The 15,123-nt window shown below is 38.0% G+C and overlaps 1 protein-coding gene across 4 annotated transcripts in view; it reads left to right on the plus strand.

The window, feature by feature from the left end:
• Positions 1-15,123, plus strand: part of ZC2HC1B (zinc finger C2HC-type containing 1B) — a 44,695-nt gene that overhangs the window by 1,736 nt on the left and 27,836 nt on the right. For all 4 annotated transcript variants that reach the window (XR_010413403.1, XR_010413402.1, XR_010413404.1 and 1 more), the window contains exons 2-4: positions 7,698-9,892; positions 10,258-10,377; positions 10,922-11,060. Coding sequence is in view for 1 of the 4 variants with exons in the window: in XM_064597011.1 (XP_064453081.1) it covers positions 9,812-9,892; positions 10,258-10,377; positions 10,922-11,060 (340 nt within the window). In the remaining 3 variants the exon portion in view is untranslated. The remainder of the gene's footprint in view (positions 1-7,697; positions 9,893-10,257; positions 10,378-10,921; positions 11,061-15,123) is intronic.

Consider the following 15,123-nt stretch of genomic DNA (forward strand, 5'->3'; position numbering starts at 1 on the left):
GGAGAAAGAAGGCCTAAGGCATCCCAGGTAGGGGCAAAGTCATGAAGAATTTGCCTGCAGTGCCTTAAGCACCTCTTTTGTATGAGAACTTAATGCTTATTAGAAAATCACTTTTTTAGATATTTTAGAGCTGTTTTTTTATAAGTCTTACATATCAAAAGCTATCACTATTTGTGTATATTAACTGTGGTCCATTGTATCCACACCTCCCTTGTGACATCAAATGATCTCAGGTGAACGACAACTCCAGCCATCTTGTAGCTTTACAGTTAGATTATCAGTACATTTATGTTGCTTTTTCCTGTGTGTTAATATGTTCTATCCAGCTTGTTGTAGTGAAGGGTCAGGAGAAGGTAAACATTCTAATGGCATTACGTTTTAATTGTTAAACTTTTACGAGAATGTATAATAAAACAAAAACATGGCACTGTTCAGGTTAAGAAATAGAACATAGAAGCCACCTGTGGTTCCATCCTCAGTTTCATTTCACTCTTTCCCCTCAGTAACTCTTAAGTATTATCTAGGTTGTATTAATCATCAGCTGTATGGTATTCCTTTTTTTTTAAATTAACATATAACGTATTATTTGTTTCAGGGGTACAGGTCTGCATTTCATCAGTCTTCCACAACACACAGTGCTCACTATAATACATACCCTCCCCAGTGCCACCCCATCCCTCCACAACTCTCAGTTTGTATAGTATTCCTAAGCACAATATCTTGTTTAGTTTTGAAACACAAATCTGGCTTTATAAGGGCAATATTTACTACCAGTTGATGAAGGCATCCTTGAGCTGAATAGTCTCTGAGCCTGAGTTTAGCTTCTAGAATTTACAAGAGCCCCAAGAGGAGATGTTGAGCTAGGTGATTGACTCCTAGGGAACACAAGTGACCACAGCTGGAGCATCCTGGATCTCCTGTAGAAATATGTTTAGTGGTTATATGCTCATTTTACATTTTACATCATGGTGATGTCAAGATCAATGCAGAACCTTCTTGTGGAGTGAAAGGAGTGTCCTCCACTCATCTAGATGTCAGAATAAGAAGGGAAGAACAAGCACTCCAATGGGACAGGGTCAAACAAGCCAAGTGTAGAACAGTGGGAGCCAGATACACTAGGACATACTAACCTCAGATTACAAAGACAATGAATATCATGCTCATGACAGACTTCAACATGTCTGTTTTTCATTATATTTCTTCAGTATGGACTAGTTGCTCTCTGGTTCTGGTTCCCAGCTGTTATCCTGAGAATTATTTTCTCTCCCTCATGTGTTGAATTGCCTATTTGCTGTATATTTTACTCACGTTGTTTGTTGTGAAGCACATCCTCTAGTAATTGTTGAGATGGTGCGTGGGATGTCAACTTTTTTAAATCCTGCATGTTGAGAAATGTACTCAACCCCCATATTTGGTCAATAGTTTGGCTGGGTATGAAACTATAGGTTGTAGATTATTCTCCCTCAGAAGTTTAAAGGATTTTTCCTCATTCATTTCCAAGTTTACTGTATGGGAATCTGAAGTCATTCTAATTCCTGATATTTTTGTCAAGTATTTTTTTTCATCTCGGTAGAATCTCTGTTTCCAGAGTTCTGAAATTTCACAATGATGTTATAGATAGATTTTCATCCATCATGCTGTGTCTTTTCAATGGAAGCTCCTGTCCTTTCAAGGCTTCTGGAAATCGTTAAATTTTTTTATTTTCTTCCTTGGGTTTTCTCCTTTTCTCTCTTGAACTGTTATTTGGAGTAGGACCTTCTGGACCAGAGAGAGATACTTGAATTATGTTTTTCTTCTCCCATCTCTATGCCCTTTTACTTTACTTTCTGAGAAATTTCCCTAATTTTATCTTCCAATCTTCCTTGAGTTTTTTCATTTCTCCTGTAAGGCTTTTAATTTCTAAGAGTTTAATTTTTCTTTAAATTGCTTTTTTATTTGTTTTGGGCTTACATGCTAGAGTTTTTCCACAGATCTTTGGAAATTCCTGTCTGTTGGCTCATGATTAAGACTGGAGGAAGGAGACACTGGAAATTCTGAATGGATAAGTGGCATTTTATGATTTTGAGCTTTATTGTAGAGTGGTCTGGGTGAGCTGTTTGGGAGTCTTCCCAGTGTTGGTATCTACAGATATATTTTGTCACGGAATGGTTAGATTCTCCGGGAAGTTTCCATTCTGTCTTGAGAGTAAGGGTCTGGCAGACAGAGTTCTCTGAGCCAAGTAGAGGAAGGAGGTTTGAGGTGTATTCTCTGCTTTCAGCATCACTCTTCATGAGAGGAATCACTAGATTAATCACTGCATACATACGCACACATCAACTTCATTAATCAAGTTCTTATCTGCAAATTTGCCTATTTGCTAAAATTTGAAACTCTAAAATCAATACGCATGGTGTTTTCATGGTCATTCACAGACCTGCACATAGCAGTTAAAAGGTCGAGTCACCCGACATGCATGTTCTCAGCAAAGGTGAAACAGGGTGATGCTCTCTCTGCCTTCTTGTTTCAGCTCTCATACTGTAAACAAGTGTCCTTTTCACAATCTATGCCACATTTTTCATGTTTTCACAATTTTTCTTGGTGATTTCACTGTTTAAAATGGCCCGTAAATGTTGTGTTGAAATGCAGGAAGGCTGTGATGTGCCTTATGGAGGAAATGTATCTGTTAGATAAGCTTCATCGAGGCATGAGTTACAGTGTTGCCCACTATGAGTGTTCACTGTTACTGAATCAACAATATATATTTATGCAAGGTGTCTTTAAATAGAAAAACAAAACAAGGTTGTACATTGATAGGTTGATAAAAATAGTGTGACCAGAGGTTCACAAGAGCCTAATCCTATATTCCCCCTAGAAGTATTAAGTCAGTATTTGCTCATTCAGTGCTCACAGAGGCTTTATGGAATATAACTACTACAAATAATGAGTCAACCATAAATATGTGTATATATCTATATCTGCCTACCTGTACCTTCAGCAGTGCCTCATGCATAGGCCTCTGTCATTTTTGGAGAATAGACTTAATGCTAGAGTTGGAGAGGGCAGTCACCCAGGGGGTGTAGAGTGAGGGAGGGGATCCAGGAATCAACTTCTTTTCAGAAAACTTTCATCTTGTCCCTCCATATTTTAGCACGCTCTTCCGCATTTATCTCATCCCAGTCCCAGAGGTATATGCTGCTCTGGGGATTCCTGTGACTTTGAAGGGTTTAAGATAAAAATCTTGATGGTTCGTTCTCCCTACTGTCAGCTTGGGAAGTGGATTCTAATGTAGTTTTAAGTCCTCCAAGTCACCATGTCTGTCAGTTTTCCAGAGTCAAATTTTTTTTTATTGTCTTTCTTCCCTGATCTTGCCGTTTTCTTTGTCTCTATTTTCCTTTACTGTAGTTTTTTGGGGCTTCGGTGGAAAGCAAAATTTGATGGAGTGTTCTCTCTGCCATCCTTAATTCCTTTTCTTCTTTCAGAACTCACGTTCCTGAGGTAAGTGAGTAAGTTGAGGCCAATATGCTACCCTCTTTACCATAGGGCCATGGAAGATGTCGATGTTGCTAATGTTTGTATGTTCTGGATTGCAAAGGACTTAAGAGTTCTTTGACTTGCTGACAACTGAATGAGAAAATGTCTTCCTTTTGTCTTCTCTACTATGCCTTTATAAGGAAATGTGGATTGGTAGGTGTGTGCACAAAGCATTCTTAACTTCCAGCTCAGAAAGTGAATGTCTAGTCAGAAGTAGAATTTTTTCCAATTTCATTATAGCCATAATCCTCTCCAGGCTTCTTATAAAATTTTTGAACTGAGATCTTTGTAATGCTTATTTTTCACTATTAACATGCTAAACAAACCTTTTGATGGCTTCCAGGTCACTTTCTTTCCCTCATTGAAAAAATTGTCTAAGATTTTAAACCAAAGTGTAAAAATAATAGCCAATGTATAAAAATAATGGCCACTTTATAGTCTATTAAGTAAGAGAGGGTAAAGATAGAAATAGCTAAGTTGATACTGATTGTTTGAGAATCTTTTCTATCAAAAGGTTCTTTTTTAAAATGTCATTGTTTTAATTCTTAAAATGATAATAATCTTTGTAGAAAAATTGAAAATGCAGGAAACTAATCACCTTTACTCTTAACCGCTGTGTATACACACACACACACACGTACATATCTATGTAACTCGTAGTCTTTATTTGTATAAAAATGTATCATTAACATTTTCCAGGTTTTTCTCCTGCAAATCCTTTTTAATCACTACATTCTCATTCACTGGTTGGCAACCTATTTCTTAGTATGATTTTTGGCTTTGCAGGCCATGTGGTCTCTGTTAACTACTCAACTCTACTGTTGTAGTGTGAAAGCCGCAATAGACATGTAAACAAATGGGTATTTGCCAATAAAACTTTATTTACAAAAACAGAGCTTCAGATTTGACCCACTGGTCACAATTTGCTCACCCCAGATATTTCTTTAAACTTCTTATTTTGACAAAATTAGTGCGCAAGAATTGCAAAATAGTAGAGTTCCCACTCACCTTTTATCCAGTTTCCCCAACTTAAGTTACAGCTTAAATAACTCGTACAATATCAAACCCAGGAAATATACATGGGTACAATGTGTATTTATAGTTCCATACCATTTTATTACATGTGTAACCACCACCCACCACCACAATATGGTTCTAGAACTATTCCTTTTCTCCTCCCCCCCCATTTTTTTTTTTTTAAAGAATCTCTACATCCAACATAAGGCTCGAAGTTACAGCCCTGAGACCAAGAGTCCTATGCTGTATCAACTGAGCCAGTTAGGTGCCCCCATAACTATTCCACTACTCAAAGGTCACCCTCATTCTACTCTGTATAGTCACAACCATCTCCCTCCCCGACCATCCCTCCCTGTTGGCAATCACTAATCTATTCTCCATCTCTCCAATTTTGTCATTTTGAGATTGTTCTACAAATGGAATCTTACAATACGTGACCTTTTGAGATTGGGTTTTCTCAGCATTGAGATCCATCCAGGTGTTGCATGTATCAATAGTGTTCTGTTGTTGAACAGTATTCCAGGGTTTGGATGTAGCTGTATAACCATTCACCTGTTGCAAGGCATTTTGGTTGTTTTAAATGATTCTTCTAAGGTTCTAGTGATCACATATTCCATGTGACACAGCATTCTGTCACAAACACGATAGACCTTGATCTCCATGTTTAATTCGACTGAGTAACTCGGCAGGTGTTCCCTTCCTTACAGTCAAGCTTCAGAACTGAAAGTGGTTCAGAAAGCGGTAGTCCATCGATTTCAGGTGTTCAGTTGAATCCTATTGTATCTGTCATTCTTTTAAACTCATTGAGCTAATTAAAACTCACTGATTTAAATCAGAGGCTATTTATCCTTCAGGAACTTCCATTTGTATTGCAGGTTAGTACCAGCATACCTATATTTATGGTGATGGTTGAATGCAGTTTTAATACTTGTGGAGATAGAAACCTAGGTTTGAGTCTCCATGTTACCATTTAACTACCTGTGGTCTTTGAGAAGTCCCCTAACTTTGAACCTTTGTTTTCTTACCTGTTAAAAAAAAAAAATAGTCCCAACTCTGTGAGGAGTAAATGAGATTATTGTAGGAAAAGTGCTTAGGAAACAGGAAAATACCATACAAACGTTACAGTACTATTCATAAAAATAAAAATCATCTTCCATTAGTGGTTTAGAAAAAGCAGTTTTATTATTAAAATGAGTCCTTTTATTAACTAGTAAGTATATGCTTGCTGAAAAAAAAATAAGACTCCGTTTTACAGAGTTAGAAGGCCAAAAGAACAGAGAAGAAGAGTAATATTTCTATATGCTGTAATGGATGACCTGTGTTGCAGATACAATACCATCTGGCAGATGTGAGAAGAAATCATTTAAATCAACAATGTCTGTAATGAGCTACCATCTGATTCCTGTTAATCAGTCCTTCCTTTTTCAAACTGTCTTCTCTTGGTTTCCATGACCTTGTTCTCTCCTGTTTCTCCTTCTGGCTTATCATCCTCATCTTCTTGGCCCTTAAATACGGAGTTCCCTAGGGATCATCCCTGTACTTCTCTTTCCATGACCTCTTCCCTGGCAATATCATGCCTTTACATCACTCTCCAAACAAAGCCTACATCTGTGTCTCTAGCTCTGACCTCCCTCATTTCCATCCTGCTGGCTGGATGACTCTCTCAAACTCAGTATTTCCAAAGCTGAGATCATTTTTCTTACTAAGATGGCCCTTCTTCTCAAATTTTGTTTCTGTCCACAGCCCGACCCTCTTCTCAGTCCTGCACTGTTCTCTTTGTCACCTCACTCCTTCTACATCTAGTCATGTTGTCAATTCCTTGAGCACAGTGTCTCTCATTTCCTCTTTTCTTTCCATTTCAGGCCTACACCTTTAGCTTTTTAACTGAAATAGCATCTTCCCTCCCCACTACCATCCATTCAGCTGTCCACAGCTCTGTTCAGATTCTTCCTACTCAGTGTCCCTGATTGTTCCCCTTGTTTGTAGAATAAAGCCCAGATTATTAGTCTAATATAACATCATCTCCATGATCAGCTTTTCTAATCTATATGCTCAACTCCAGATGAACTTAAAGTAATGAGGTGAAACCTTTACAGAATTCCACAATGTTTTCCTTTCCTTGTGACACTTAACTTCATTTAATGGCACACTCTCTCTCCTTTTCTCTGCTGGACCCATGTATGGTTTCTCTCAATATTTCCACAGAGTTGCATGTAGCAGGTAGTTACAGAATGAAGTATTGGTCCTAAGGTAGGAACTCAGTTGGTGTTTGGCCCACACATTCAACAAGTATTTTATTGTGCACACCTTACTGTGGGTCAGGTACTTTGAGACATGGGGCACATGTGGGTGCAGTCTCAGCCTCTTTTTTTTTTTAATTGACTTTATTCTTCATTTAACTTTTAAAAACACTAGTTGAATATTAAAAACAATAGCAAGTAGTGACCTCATTGTGATTACAGCCCCTCACTCATTCACTACTGCATATAAAATGCTAGCAGTGAGTGTTACTCACTGACCTCATTAAGAAGTCTGACCAAACACCCCTCCTTAGGATGTTGCTCATCTTCCCATCCTTCTGCATTGTAATGGTACCATCTTTCCTGATTTGGATAGAAGTCCCATTAGTTCTACCTGGTCCATTTCATCAGTATCTTATACTCCCTTCCTCTGAGGTAGGAGTTTTTCCAGCAAAGAGCATTTATTGAGAGAGTGCCATTCTCAGGAGATTTTAAATTTGATGATTAGGTGACTTTTCATATGATCTGTGATAAATTGTCACACCTTCATTTAGCACACACATAGGCCTTACATCCTAGTAGAAATCTTAAAAATGTTACCATTAGATAATTTATGACTTTATACTAAAGTATTAACTTTGCATTTATGTCTAAAGCAAAGCTATTAGGCACTTAGTTCAGGAATATGTTAAAGAATTGTACTCTGGTTGCCTGAAGGACATGGAATTTACCTGTTAGTGAAGTGAGAAGTCTATATTAGAAAAAAAAAGATGGTTGAGTTCATGAAGTATCTTCCTAAGAGAAGGAAGTTGGTGGGGAGGGAAAAGAGAGTGAGGCGATCAAGCTATCGAGGTCCCCTCCAGTTAGTCATTTCTTCTCGGGCAGGCAGTTCCACGAAACTAACATCATGTGCTTTTGGATCTTATACAGATGGCAATCGGGAGTTACTTCCCTGTGAAGTCTGTGGAAGACGCTTTGCAGCAGATGTTCTGGTAAACATAAAGACATTTTGTAGATGTGTTTCGTTGGAGTTAAATGAACTGTCAAGTCAGTGAGGAGGCTGCAGCGGCAAAGATTAAAGACAGATGTGGAGGGAAAGCAAGGGAAGAGAGGTCCTTAACCTATGGCTGGCAGGTCCGGAGGACACCGAGGCACATAGATGCCACCCCATTCAAGAGGGAGCTTAATTAAACATGGTACTCTTAGAAAAAGGATGCCAGATGAAAGTGTTTTGGCACAGCTGATTGTCTCTTGAGAGGTTTTGGCTCTTTTGCCTTTTCTATAAGCATCAAAAATTCAAATTTTAAGGCCAAAGCACCAGGGAAATTAGCTAGTCAAGAGGAATGAACGTTGAATTTGGAGCATCTGGAAACTTGGCTTTTAGCCTCAAATTTGTCACTAATTCTGACAAGTCCTTTAACCTCCCTCTGTTTCCTGCTTTGCCACGTATAAAGACAGAACCTTTCAATTTCAGGGATTTTACGTAATTTGAACAAAATGGATGTTAAGGCCTGTTCCAAGATCTAATTGTTAATCAGATTCAAAGTAACTACATGTCAAGGCCCCTGATTGATGCCTATAAAGTGGAATAAAGGCTTAATTTCAAAATTAGGGAATCAAACAGGTATTAGATTCCAATGTTATAAAGAGATTCCCAAGAAAAATGTTTAAAAAAAAAAACTTGAGGTGATAATGCAACTCCGAGTTTGAACATTTTAGATCAAGGAGATGTAACCAAACTTAAAGGATTTAAACTATACACCTGACTGCATTTGGGGTGAAAGACTGTACAATGAGGTTATAGGTTTTCTTTCTCTGGGGAATTTTAAAAATGAAATATCTGTTCTAGTTAACTATAGCTAGAACTTCTGAATTTAGCAGCAGGAGCTCCAGGGCCTATTGTGGCCCAGGAATCCACCGGTGTGTTCCTTTTGCCAAGCCAGGCCTGCACCCCGTAAGAACGAGTTTGAGACCTAGAAGGTACCATCCATTTGGGGATCACTAAATGTCATCCCCAATGTGTTGGGTCCTCTTGGGTTTTACTTCTAGGCCTATCTCTAGGCTACAAAGAGCATTTGATCAAGTGATAGCGATCTCTCTCTAATTTAAAATGGCATGGCTTGGGGCTCCTGGGTGGCTCAGTGGGTTGAGTGTCTGACTCTTGATTTCGGCTCAGGTCATGATCTCGGTCCTGGGACGGAGCCCCACATTGGGCTCTGCGCTCGGTGGGGAGTCTGCTGGAGATTCTTTCTCTCCCTCTCCCCCTCCCCTCCTGTCTTTCTTTTTCTCTCCCTAAAATAAATAAATAAATCTTTAAAAATAAAATAAAATGGTATGGCTTGTTTGTAACAAGGTGCAGGGATTTTTATAGAGCCCTGTATTTTGTTGGACGAAGGAACTGTGTGTTAGCTATTATGAGTTACATATCCACCAAGGAAGAGGACATTTAGTTGGAAGTTGTTGGTGTAATCCTATAGTGATGCTGTAACAGACTTTGTAAGGGTCGTACGCAGGCAGAGAGCTCTGTGTGTTGATTCCCTGTCTTATGTACTAGAAATGCTGAGTACTTAAAGGATTACTTGGCTGGAGTAAAGAATGTTTTCCCTGCCGATCGTCTGTTAAATGTTAAATATTGTAACATTGTAAAACTTAATATTAAATGCTTAGATTTGCTCTGAAATAAATGACTTCATGGATGTGAAATGTTTGGATAAATTAAAGGAAAATATCTTCATAATGTAAATGGAATTGGTGTATCCTTCATTTATTTGTATGGTTGTCCCAGTTGTCTTTTGCAGATGTTCTCAAATATTTCTTTGAAACCTCTCCACTTCTTGAGGCAGTTAAGTAGTTTAATTTGCTGTATGCAGAAAAGTGACCCCATTAAATTCAATTTTGAAATTGCTGAGTGGTAAGAAGAGTTTTCCTGAGAAGGTTCCACTGGTAGGAACTAAGTTTCCCCTTGCTGTATGCAAAGGACTGTTTCAAAAGGATGGCAAAACTATTAGGATTGTTGGGACTCAGATTCTCTGGTAGGTTACTGGATGACTTGCTCATGGAATTTGGGAATCGTGGACACAGGAAACCAAACAGAAGACATAATCAGGAGAACTTCCTTGGCTTCAGTGAGTACCTAGCTCACTATCAGAAATATTTATTTCAATTTAAACTAGAGAGTTTGCCTTTTCAACATTATTTAATGCCTGGAACCACTCACACAGCCCAAGTGGTAGAATTCAATATATAAAACCAAATTCAAGGTAAGTCTCTGTAGCTGCAGAGGCCTCTTCTTGACCTTACCCTCACGCAATATCCAGTGATGTGTAACAAGGGTGGAGAGAGCCAGATGGATTTGCTCTGCTGTGCTTTGAGAGTTGGAGAATGAACTTGGCTCCGAAGGTGAACCCTGTCACTCCAATGGGGGCTGCCTGAGTACAAACCTTGTGACTGTACATGTTAAAAATTTTAATCCCCACTGTTTCTTTTCTAGGAAAGGCATGGACCAATATGTAGAAAACTCTTCAACAAAAAACGTAAACCTTTCAATTCCTTGAAACAAAGATTACAGGGCACTGACATTCCCATTGTGAGAAAGGCTCCTCAATCCAAGGTACTATCAATATCTTGTTTACTGTTCTTGATTACATCCTTAAGTACATTAAAGCCTCTTTTTGGCTCTCTGGTTTCATTTTTGCTTGGTATTGCAGTGTAATGTCATGTAAGTATAATCCACCTTTACTGTTTTCTTTTTAATCATGCTCACTTAGATTTCGAAATGTATTTCAGATATTTTCCAGATGTGGCAAAAAAGAATCTCGTTTATGTTTTCATTAGTCTAGCGTTAAATCTAGCAATTAACTTGGAAGAGAATCCTTTTTAATCTTAAATTTAAGTTTTTCTTTAAAGTTTTGTAGCTTGTTTTTCTGACGGTTATTTTGTGTTTTCCCTCACTTCAGTGACTTGCAAATTTTATTACTGTATTTTCCAAACCTCCTTTTTTGTACTTTTGAAAACAAATTCTCTTTTCCCTCAAAATTTCAGTCCTATTTCCTATAAATTTAAATCTCAGGTTAAAATAGCAAATAATCTTAAAATAAAATAGCAGTGGAGAGATGTACAGTCTAGGTAGTATATATTGGTTTTGTTTTTTATAGCCTCAACCTGTGAGGAGATCTAACTGGAGACAACAACATGAAGACCTCATTAATGCCATCCGATCGGCAAAGCAGTGTACGCTAGCCATTAAAGAAGGCCGACCTCTCCCACCTCCACCTCCTCCATCCATCAATCCAGGTGTGTGGCCAGTTTGGTTTGCTTTTGGCATTTTACTCTTAACCAATTGTGGGGCCAAATCATCATGACTTGCTTCCTCCTATGCATTCTAAAATAAATAATAGCAATTAAATTATATAAAAGTAATTTTATCATATAATACATCTTATCCTAATTTCTTTTTAATTCTGCATAAAGATTCTGTGTTTCCTTCTAACTCCATGAGAACACCACTGTACCCAGTGTCATGGCCTTTCACATCATGGTGTATGAGAATGAGGCTGTGCAGGGTAGTTCCACAGTAGCTCCACAGGGTCAGATACCCATAGCTCTGGGTTATTTGGGGGTGGGGGTTTTGTTTTGAGATTAAAATCCCATGATCTAAAATTCACCATTTTAGTCATTTTAAGTTGTGTAGTTTCGTGGAAACCTAAAGGTTTCTTACCCTAAACTTTTTATTTTGAAAGTTTTCAAGTTTACAGAAAAGAGGAAGAAATAGTACAGTGATCACTCATACCTTCCACTGAAATTTGGCAGTTGTTGACGTCATATTCTCTGTCCTTTTATTTGGGGGGTGGTGCAGAACTATTTAAAACTAAGTTTCAAACATCATAACACTTTACCCTTAACTATGTCAGTGTGCATTTCTTAAGGATGAGTGCATTCCCTTGCATAATATATAGACTTATATTTTCCCAGTTATCTTAAGAATGTCTTTTAAAGCTCTCTGCTTGCCCCCTAGCCACAATCTAGGATTCAGTCAAGGTTCATGCATTTTTGTTGTTGTCTCTTTTCTTTAATCTTGCACAACACCCCTATCAGGCCAATTATCTTTTAGAATACTTCTTTTGCTAGATATGTCTGTTTTTTAACTCAGGCTAATGTTTAACTTGTTCCTCTGTCCTGTTTTTTTATAAATTGGAAATTAGGACTAGAGGCTCTATTAGATTAATAATAGTATTAATCCCTATCAGATATAAGATCTTCAAATATTTTCTCCCATTTTGTGGACTGTCTTCACTTTCTTGATGGTATCTTTTGATGCACAAAAATTTTTAATTTTGAAGAAGTCCAGTTTATTTTATTTTTCTTTTGTTGCCTAGTGTTTGGTGTTAAATCCAAAAAATCAGTGCAAAATCCATGTCATGAAGCCTTTCCTGTATGCTTTCTTTTTTTTTTTTTTTTTTAAAGATTTTATTTATTTATTTGAGAGAGAGAGTGAGAGAGAGAGAGCACAAGAGGGGGAGGGAGCGGGAGAGGGAGAAGCAGACTCCCTGCTGAGCAGGGAGCCCGATGCGGGACTCGATGTGGGACTCGATGCGGGACTCGATGCGGGACTCGATGCGGGACTCGATGCGAGGACTCCAGGATCATGACCTGAGCCGAAGGCAGTCGCTTAACCAGCTGAGCCACCCAGGCGCCCCTCCTGTATGCTTTCTTCTAAGAGTTTTATAGTTTTAGCTCTTACGGTTTTCTCTTTGATCCAGGTGGAGTTAATTCTGTATGTGGTAGAAGGTAAGATCCCAACTACTTTGGAAGTTGGATATCTAGTTTTACATGTGGATATTTAGTTTTCTCAGCACTATTTGTTGAAAAGACTATTCTTTCCCCATTGAATGATCTTGGCACCATTATCAAAAGTCAGTCAGTTGACATATATGTGAAGGTTTATTTCTGGGCTGTCTGTTCTAGTCTATTTCCCTTATGCCAGTACCACCCTATTTTGATTACTCTAATAAATTTGTAGTAAGTTTTGAAAGTTCTCCAAGATTGTTTTGGTTATTTGGGGACCTTTGAGATCTCATATGAATTTTTAGGATGATTTTCTATTTCTGAAAATGCAATTGGAATTTTGATAGGGGTTGCATTAAATCTGTACATAGACTTAGGTAGTGTTGTCATCTTAACAATATTGTTTTCCAGTCTATGAACATAGGATGTCTTTTAATTTATTTATCTTCTCTTTAATTTCTGTCATGAATATTTCATTGAATAGGTGTAGGAATATACAAGTCTTTTACCACCTTGGTTAGATTTATTCTTAAGTATTTTATTCTTTTTGATGTTATTATAAATGGAAATGTTAACTTTGTTTTCAGGTTGTTCATTGCTAGTGTATAGAAATATGACTGACTTTTGTGTATTTTGTATCCTGCAACTTTGTTGAATTTTGTTACCTCTAACAGTTGTTTTTTTGGTGTGGAATTTTTAGGGTTTTCTACATATAAAATTATGTCATTTGTGAACAGACATAATTTTTCTTCTTCTCCAATTTGTCTTTTATTTCTTTTTCATGTCTAAATCCTCTTGCTAGAATTTCCAATACTATATTGGATAGCAGTGGTGAAAGCAGACATCCTTGTCTTGTTTTCCATTAAGTAAATATTATCTGAGGGTTATAATTGGCTATTTAAAGCATAAATAATAGCATTTTATGAGGATTATGATGTGGAAGTAAAATGTATGAAGACAATACAAGTTTAAGGAAAATGGACATACATTGTTGAAAGGTTTCGTCTACATGAATAGGTTTAGTACTCATTAAATATGAATAGTTATAGTATTATTTGAAGGTAGAGTTGTATATCTTAACGATGCCTATTTTATTTTTTTAAAGATTTTTATTTATTTATTTGGCAGAGAGAGAGTGTGAACATGAGCATGAGCAGGGGGAGTAGCAGGCAGAGGGAGAAGCAGGCTCCCCACTGCGCAGGGAGCCCGATGCGGGAATTGATCCCAGGACCTTGGGATCATGACCTGAGCTGAAGGCAGACGCTTAACCGACTGAGCCACCCAGGCGCCCCATCAAAGATGCCTATTTTATTTTATTTTATTTTTATATATTTATTTTTAAAGATTTTATTTATTTATTTGACAGAGACACAGCGAGAGAGGGAACACAAGTAGGGGGAGTGGGAGAGGGAGAAGCAGGCTTCCCGTGGAGCAGGGAGCCCGATGTGGGGCTCAATCCCAGGACCCTGGGATCATGACCTGAGCCGAAGGCAGACGCTCAAACGACTAAGCCACCCAGCCACCCCTAAAGATGCCTATTTTAAACTCTAGAGTAAATACACAACAATATTGACATGTAGCTAATAACACAGTAAGTGGAGTAGAGCTAAAATGAAAAAAAAATTCAGTCTAAGAGAAGATAGGAAAAGAGGGGGGAAAAACAAAAGGTGGGATAAAGACAAAGCAAGATGGTAAACTTAAACCTAACCATATGGACAGTTGCATATAAATGACCTAAACCCTTCAGATAAAAGGCAGATTATCATACTAAATAATAAAGCAAGGTCCAATTATATACTTTCCCCAAGAAACACACTTTAAATATGAAGACACAAATAAGTGTGCCAGTCAGGTGACAAAACAAGGAGGTGAGGCAGGTAGGCCTAAAGCAGTGACACCCTCACTAAGGGACAGGTGCTCCTGCACTAGCAGGGCTCTTGCCTCAAAGGAACACACACCAGGATTGCCGGATCTAATTTCTCAAAGGATGGCAAAAACTGCAGATTTCCTGATTTCTAACTATCAGAAACTCAGTTTTTTAGAAACTTCGGGTTTGAATCTCTGAGGTTGGAAGTCAGGCAGTGGTTTTCCTTGGAGGGGTGAGGATGACCAGGAGTGGACATGAGGAGCATTGCTAGGAATGTTCTGTGTCTTGATCTGGGCTGGTTACATGGGTGTGTGCAACTTATAAATTATATTTCATGGAGACCTACACTTAGGATTTGTGCCTTTTCTCTTGGATAAAAAGGTAAAAGAAATAAACACCAGCAGTGTCAAAACAACTGTAGACTGGCATGTGAAAAGCATGGGGAAGGATATGTGTGCAAACAATCATAAAACTAGAGTGACTAGTGTTAGTATCAGTCAAAGCAAACATCAGTGTTATTAACAGGGGTAATGATTAAAAATACATTCATCAGGAAAGCTTATCAGTCCCTAAATGTTTATGTACCTAGTAACAGCTTCAAAGAACATGAAACAAAAACTGGGCGGAGAAGTAGAAAGATTCACAATTATATTTGGAGATTTTATCGTTCCTTTCTTAGTAGCTGATAAAATAAGCAGCAGGAAA

Source organism: Mirounga angustirostris, unplaced genomic scaffold (assembly GCF_029215605.1).
Source record: "Mirounga angustirostris isolate CCGP_5_RB_7025 unplaced genomic scaffold, mMirAng1.0.hap1 SCAF_8, whole genome shotgun sequence".
NCBI lineage: Eukaryota > Metazoa > Chordata > Mammalia > Carnivora > Phocidae > Mirounga > Mirounga angustirostris.